This window comes from Camelina sativa, chromosome 5 (genome assembly GCF_000633955.1).
Source record: "Camelina sativa cultivar DH55 chromosome 5, Cs, whole genome shotgun sequence".
Lineage (NCBI taxonomy): Eukaryota > Viridiplantae > Streptophyta > Magnoliopsida > Brassicales > Brassicaceae > Camelina > Camelina sativa.
The window spans coordinates 8,575,936-8,583,260 of record NC_025689.1 but is presented as its reverse complement, the minus strand read 5'-3'; the positions used below and the strand labels follow the sequence as shown (position 1 = coordinate 8,583,260).

Here is a 7,325-nt window from a genome sequence, read left to right as displayed (position 1 = left end):
ACCCAAAAGTATAGAAAACCCGAAAACCCGAAACCCGAACCCGATCGGGTTCGGGAACCCGAATTCCCAGGACTATTGGGAAGGGTCCATTTTTAAGGATACCCCTTTTTTGGTGAAAAAGACTTTTTTACCCTTAATGAAGGAAACCTAATTTTCTCTCCACTTCGCCGTACTTCTCTCCCTCCTCAACCGACGATTCTCTCTCCTTCGTTCATCAGCGATTCTGCGCGGCGATTCTCGATCCTTCTTCGCGGCGATTCTACGCTTTCGTCTCTCGTACACGTAATTCCCGACATTGATTCTGGTTCTATCGCAGGCAGGTTCATTCTTTCTTTGTTTCTTTCTGAGTTTATCAATTTGGACTATCGCTTTTTTAAATTTAGGGCTTTTAGATTTCTTTGATATCGATTTGGAATATGTAAACTCTTTTAAATTTGGATTTATGTTCTTTTAAAACAGTTTTTAAAAGCCTCTTCAGTTTCTTTGATATCGATCCAGATTCAGATCTGATGCATTCAGATCGATAATTGTGTTTGATATGGATTTGAAATTAGTAAAGTCTTGTAAATTTGGATTTTTGTTATCTCTTGTAAAACACTTTTTGAAAGTCCCTGTTAAACCATTTGATATCAATTTTTAGATCGGTCGTAGTTGAATTATGTCGATAAAGTGTGTTGATAAGATGACTTCAGATCGATAACGTGTGATGTTGATTTTTAAAAACCCTTTTAAAACTCTTGTAAATCCGTTGAAAAGTCTAATTAAGTGTGTTTCTTTAACAGATGGCATCAAGTGATTTTGAACCCCTTGCACTACCAGAACCAACATATGGCATGGGTTTTGAACCAATTGTTGGAGCAAACATATGTCAACATTCGGACTTAAGCCTAGTTGCCAAAGTTAAACATGCATTAGGAAAAGCATCTTTCACGAAGCTTCAATCTTCCTTCCTTGGGCCTATCATCAATCTTTCGGCCAGAGACATCAAATTTTCTGAGAAAATATTCCACTACTTGATGCTGAGAAGGCTGAAGACAAGAGGGAGAAACTTATGGTTTACAGTCGACATGCAACCTCTTCAGTTCTCCATGAGAGAGTTCTTCCTTACAACAGGTAATTATAAAGTGTCTGCAATGGTTATAAAAGGTTTTAAAACCCTTTTAAAACCCTTTTAAAACCTTTTAAAAACCCTTTAAACTTTAAAATTGTTAAAAGCCCATTAAAACCCTTTTAAAACTCTTTTAAAACTCTTTTAAACTCTTTTAAAACCCTTTTAAAACTCTTTTAAACTCTTTTAAAACCCTTTTAAAACTCTATTGTAAAAGGGTTTTTCCCGTTTTAAAAGTTTTAAAACCCTTTTAAAACCCTTTTGAAACCCTTTTAAAAGGGTTTTTAAAACCTTTTAAAACTATTGTAAAAGGGTTTTTCCCGTTTTAGAAGTTTTAAAACCCTTTTAAAACTCTTTTAAAAGGGTTTTAAAAGGGTTTTAAAACAGTTTATATTAGGCAAATTTGAACAAACTAACATCATTGTTTTATTAAACATAGGGATTCAATGCGAACCTATTCATAGAGAACCAAGGAATAACGGCAAAGATCCAATTAGTGAACCATATTCTTGGGCGGTGAGAGGAGATTACACTTTAACTCAACTTCAATATCGACTATTTAATGAACCGGAAGAGGGTGAAGAACCTTTGGATGACAAGGAAAAGGAATGCCTCGCTGCAGTGGTATTAACAGAAGGTATTTTGATGACACCATATTCATTAGAGAAGATACCTCTGTCTAGGCTTAAGCATGCATCGGATTTCGAGATGTATACAGCCCAACCATGGGGCAAGGAATCGTATAACATTCTCGCCACATGCATTCAAAAATTCGATAAAGATTCTTGGTCAAAAGGTCAGTATAGTGTCAAGGGATNTCTATTGTAAAATGGTTTTTCCCGTTTTAAAGGTTTTAAAACCTTTTTAAAACCTTTTAAAACTATTGTAAAAGGATTTTTCCCGTTTTAAAAGTTTTAAAACCCTTTTAAAACTCTTTTAAAAGGGATTTAAAAGGGTTTTAAAAGGGTTTTAAAAGGGTTTTAAAACAGTTTATATTAGGCAAGTTTGAACAAACTAACATCATTGTTTTATTAAACATAGGGATTCAATGCGAATCTATTCATAGAGAACCAAGGAATAACGGCAAAGATCCAATTAGTGAACCATATTCTTGGGCGGTGAGAGGAGATTACACTTTAACTCAACTTCAATATCGACTATTTAATGAACCAGAAGAGGGTGAAGAACCTTTGGATGACAAGGAAAAGGAATGCCTCGCTGCAGTGGTATTAACAGAAGGTATTTTGATGACACCATATTCATTAGAGAAGATACCTCTGTCTAGGCTTAAGCATGCATCGGATTTCGAGATGTATACAGCCCAACCATGAGGCAAGGAAGCGTATAACATTCTCGCCACATGCATTCAGAAATTCGATAAAGATTCTTGGTCAAAAGGTCAGTATAGTGTCAAGGGATTTCCCATGGCATTATATATATGGGCCTTGAGTGCTGTTCCAATTTTTGGTGATACATTTGCGAGAAGATGTAATTTTTCCAGAACATTTTATCCACTGATTCTCAACTGGCAATCAAGTCGATATACAAAGTTTGATGATATTGTTGAAGCTATTAAGAAAGCAACTTGTGTAAGTTTTGAATTCTATTAAAAGTGTAGTTTTGATTATTCATTGGTTATCTATATTTGATGAGTTTTGTTTTGATGGATTTTGATTATTTTTGTAGGTTGAAGTCAAAACAATAATTGGAGATCCACAAGAATATAAGCATTTGGTTGATAAAGATGACAATGATTTTGAAGAAGTTATTGGCTTGGTTATGAAAGGCTATAGGTTGAAGAAAGAAGAATGGTCTTCTAGATTAGTTGATATTTACTATGCTTTGGGAGAGTTGGGTGACAAAATGGGGGAAAAATTGCCAGTCTTTGAGAAACAAGAGAAAATGGAGAAAAATTTGTCAGATTCAGAAAAACTTGACATAATCCTCTTTATGTTAGATGACTTCAACAAAAGACTAGAAGCCATTGAAGAAGCTGTCAAAACCACATCAGGGGAAGATAAGGATAAAGGAGTAAGATTACAAGATCGCACCTTTTCGCATATATTGGACACTAAACTCTTTAAACTGAGGTCCTTTTTTTTCTTTTCCCTTTGCAGTCTCACGAAGATGAAGATGGACAGAATAGAAATGAAGAGGTTATAAATGAAGAGGTCAGTATCTATTTTAAAAGTTTTTCTGTTTAAAAAGTGTTTTTAACGGATTTACAGCATAACACTGATTAAAGGGCAACCATAGTGACTTAAACCTTTTAAAACCCTTTTGAAACAGAATGTAAAACCTTAAAAATGATGTTGTTATATGTTCTTTTGTTTTGTGGCAGGCTGGCAAACAAAATGTTGATGGAGATATTGCTAGAGAAGATTTCGTAGAAAGCCAGTCTGCAGATTCTGTCCGTCCGTCAAACACACAAGATGGGAGCTACGCTGCAGATGATGAAAACACTCAAAAAACTGGTGGTGATGATGGTAATTACTTTGAAGAAACACCAAAGGTACATATATCTAGTATTTTTATAAGTTCTCAAATATCCTTTTAAAAGCCTGTTGTAAACCACAATTGTTATCATCTTTGAAGGATAAATCTCCTTCTCCACGCCCTTCTACACCAAAATTTGATCTTCTTTCTGAAGAAGATGAGGTTAGTGAAAAAGATAAAAGCATGGATAAAGAGAAGGGAGCAAGCAGTAAGAAGAGAGGTTTGAGAGAGAGAAAACAGGTAAATCATTAATTTTTTATATAGTTGTTATGAGTATTTTAAAAGATTTCATCAAGTAAACCAAGAAAATGATGAACTGCAGAGAAAGTGTAAGCAAAGCAATGATGGTGATGATGATGTTATGAACAGAAAAGAGGTTAGTAACTAGTTGTAGAAATTGTTATACATTTTATTAAATGTTTTACAAAAAATTGTGATTATCTTGAGGCACTACAGAGGAAGAAGCGTAAACCAAGTGACAATCTAGATGCTGATATTCAAGCTAGAGAAGGGGTATGTATCTAACTTAATTATTTCTATGAGATATTTAAAATGTTTTCCAGTGTATCGATATAAAGTGCGAAATTTTTTTGTTTTGTAAAGCCACAGAAAAAGAAGAGTAAATCTGATGATGTTGGTGGTGTGCAAAGAAAAAGTGAACGAAATACAATTCCTTCTATTCACACTCAGCCGCCTTACACGGCCGAGAAGAAGAAGGACCCAATACTTTATCCTTTTTCCAAAGTTGATAAGACCCGGTTAGAAGTATTTAGTGACTGGAAGAATTCAAGGAAAACAAAGTAAGTTTTAGTTTCTAGCAACAAAAATCAAAGTTCAAATTAGTCTTTTAACAGATGTATTCATGGTTTTGTAAGTATTCATGGTTATTCTGTTTATTTTTGGATGTAGGCAACTAACAATTCTGGGTAAAAAAGTTGATGCTAAGTGGTTCACAACACTAGAGATGCCAGGGAAGTCGTTAACAACAATGGTATGATTACAAAGCTTAAGGTTTTACAATGTGTTGTTAACGTTTCATGGGGTTTTAAAACTCTTTAAAAAGTTTTAAAGAGTTTTAAAAGGGTTTTTAAAAGTGTTTACAAGAGGTTTAAAAGGTTTTAAAAGGAATTAAAATATGTCTTCTAAGCGTTTTCAAAGATTTACAATTTTTTTAAATTGGTTTACAAGATGATGTGTGACCAGGTCTGAACTTATTTATATGAATTATTTGACAACAAGACTTGTTCTAATCTGTTTTTTGTTGTTGTTTAGCATGTTGATACAGTTGTGAAGTTGTTAAGCAGAAGAGAAGAAAGTCATCCGCACTTCTATAAAAGCAAATCATTGACGTTGGCTGAAACTTCTTTTTTGAGAGAGATTGATGAATATTACTCAATATTCGTTGACAACAAAGATGAATATGAGTTCCCTAAAGAAGGATTCAGTCAACTCTTCAAAGAAGCACCTACAAACAAAATACTGGCGCCAATGTTGGTTAAGGAAAGGCTTTGGATGCCATTGATGATCAATTTGGAGAAGAAGGAGTTGATTATCTACGACTTGGGCAAGCATTTCTACACCAACAAAATTAAAGACAAACAGGTGGGTGCATATGCTGTTGCAATGCCTTATATTGCCCAGAAGAAGTTTGGGATGAAAAATGATACAGAGAAATCTCCGTTCAGAATCAGTATTATAAATTGCATACCTCAGGTAAATACTGTTGAGCTTGTTTTCTAGTTTTTTGATATGGTCTCTGTAAATACTTTGGACTCTTCACTTTGTTTTTTCTTGATAGGTTGATAAGATTGAAGATAGTGGTGTCTTCATGCTGAAGACAATCGAATGTTTGGCTATGAGCATAACAACACATGGCAATCTTAAAAATGAGTCAATTGGTGATTTACGGAAGAAAATGGCGGTTGATATCTTTGCAGGTCAGTGTAGGTTTTTACATGGTTATTTAAACTGGTTTTAGATGGGTTAACAACTTTTGTATTGCAATGTATTTTAAATGGTTCTAACATCAATTATATTATATTTGCAGAATTACAAAATGACTAGGATAATGGAAGTTTGCATCTTGCTGGTATATGAACGTGATCGCAGGAATGGTGCTTTAGATTATTGCATCAAGAACAATATTTTAGTTTTTTTACTGTGACACTATTCTAAAAATATGTTAAGTTACTCCTTTTATATATATACTTCGTTTAAGTTTAAGTATTTACAATGAAGTTTAAAACGTTGTTTATCATTTCCGAATCCTTTTAAAAACTTTTTAAAACTCTTGTAAATCCTATAAAATTTATTGAAATACCCAAAAAAATCCCTTTTAATCCTTTTAAAATACGTTTTAAAACACTTGTAAATCCTTTAAAATCATTGAAATACCCAAAAAAAACCCCTTTTAACCTTTTAAAACGCTTGTAAAAACTTTTAAATGGTTTTAATACTATATTTTAAATGATTTTACAATGTTTTTGTATAATAAGGGTGAAAGCCCTAGGCCTAGGCCCAAATAGTAAAATATAACCTCCACTCCCCCCCCCTTATCAATTGTCCCTAAAAACTAGGGTTTCTCTTTCAAAAAGTACAGTTTTCCGTCTGGGAGGTTGAATGCGCGAAATTCACTCAAATCTGTATTTGCTTAAATTGGGTTCTCGATTTCGTCGGATTGCAGTCACGAAATCGTCGGATTGAAAGTAGAAGTCGGCTGATTGGGTACGCGAGGACTTCAAATTGCAATTTCTCTTTGTCGAATTACGGACTCTTCTTCTTCCTCGTTTTTCCTCTCAGTCCTCTATTCGAATTCGTCGTCTCTTCTTCTCCCTTTTGTAAGTTTGGTTTGGAATTTAATTTTGACTTCAATTTCTATTTCAATATGAAATTTTATGATGTTTTGGTGAACTCGGAATACGAAGGTTGGAAATTTATCAATGTCTTTAAAAAGTTTTAAATTGGTTTTAAAATAGGATTTATAAGGGATATTGGGTGCATGCCTTGAATATGTTCTCTGTAAACAATGTTGACAGGTTTTGCGATATGAGTAATTTTGAAGATTCCGCGAAGAAACTGTGCTTTCCAAAAAGATTAATCACGCCAGGCACAGAGGGAGATACATTAGAAAGAGTTACTAAATATTCTTCAGAGCAAGCTGTTTTGGCGACTATAAAGGATGCATTAAAAAAAAAAGAGTTCCAGCAGTTAGAGAAGTCTTTCTTGGGTCCAATTATAGAATTTGTTAATCGGGAAAATATCAACTTCTCGAGTCAACTGGTCCACCACTTACTGCAGAGGAGGATTTTGTCTGCGAAAAACGAGCTCTGGTTTGCATTTGATGATCAACCTATGCGATTTTCGCTAAGGGAATTCGTCATTACAACAGGCCTTCCTGTAGGCACTGTTCTATCAGGTACTGTTACATCGAAAAAAGATTTGTGGATGAATGATAAAATGACCTGCAAACGTCTTCTTGATACTTTGAAAGTTAAAGGAAAAGACATGAAAGCTGAGGAAAGAATTAGATTAGGTGCTTTGATACTAGTGGAAGGGATATTGATAGCTCAAAATCCAGCAGTTCAAATTCCCGTAAAGAATTTGCTGAGAGCCAGTAGTTTTGAGAATTTCTGTAAGTATCCTTGGGGTGAAATTGCCTACGAATCATTAGTGAAAGATGTGAAACAAATGACTGTGGGAACGTTGGCAAAGAAACAGTATG

At 34.2% G+C, this 7,325-nt stretch overlaps 2 protein-coding genes across 2 annotated transcripts; both read left to right on the top strand.

Annotated features, from left to right (window-relative positions):
* Positions 651–2,439, top strand: LOC104789022. Its single transcript, XM_010514776.2, has 3 exons — positions 651–1,113; positions 1,548–1,904; positions 2,150–2,439. Exons 1-3 carry the CDS (start codon positions 783–785, stop codon positions 2,437–2,439), a joined length of 978 nt encoding a protein of 325 aa, XP_010513078.2. The 5' UTR covers positions 651–782.
* Positions 2,470–5,735, top strand: LOC104786202. Its single transcript, XM_010511556.2, has 12 exons — positions 2,470–2,697; positions 2,795–3,139; positions 3,226–3,279; positions 3,450–3,620; positions 3,704–3,844; positions 3,927–3,980; positions 4,061–4,117; positions 4,208–4,404; positions 4,514–4,595; positions 4,877–5,317; positions 5,403–5,541; positions 5,652–5,735. Exons 1-12 carry the CDS (start codon positions 2,533–2,535, stop codon positions 5,666–5,668), a joined length of 1,863 nt encoding a protein of 620 aa, XP_010509858.2. The 5' UTR covers positions 2,470–2,532; the 3' UTR covers positions 5,669–5,735.

Coding starts and splice junctions, on each gene's coding strand:
- LOC104789022 (XM_010514776.2), top strand. CDS start 783: ATGGCATCAAGTGATTTTGAACCCCTTGCACTACCAGAACCAACATAT. Junction 1,114..1,547: donor AGAGTTCTTCCTTACAACAG/GTAATTATAAAG, acceptor TATTAAACATAG/GGATTCAATGCGAACCTATT. Junction 1,905..2,149: donor TAAAGATTCTTGGTCAAAAG/GTCAGTATAGTG, acceptor TATTAAACATAG/GGATTCAATGCGAATCTATT.
- LOC104786202 (XM_010511556.2), top strand. CDS start 2,533: ATGGCATTATATATATGGGCCTTGAGTGCTGTTCCAATTTTTGGTGAT. Junction 4,118..4,207: donor ATATTCAAGCTAGAGAAGGG/GTATGTATCTAA, acceptor TGTTTTGTAAAG/CCACAGAAAAAGAAGAGTAA. Junction 4,405..4,513: donor AAGAATTCAAGGAAAACAAA/GTAAGTTTTAGT, acceptor TTTTGGATGTAG/GCAACTAACAATTCTGGGTA.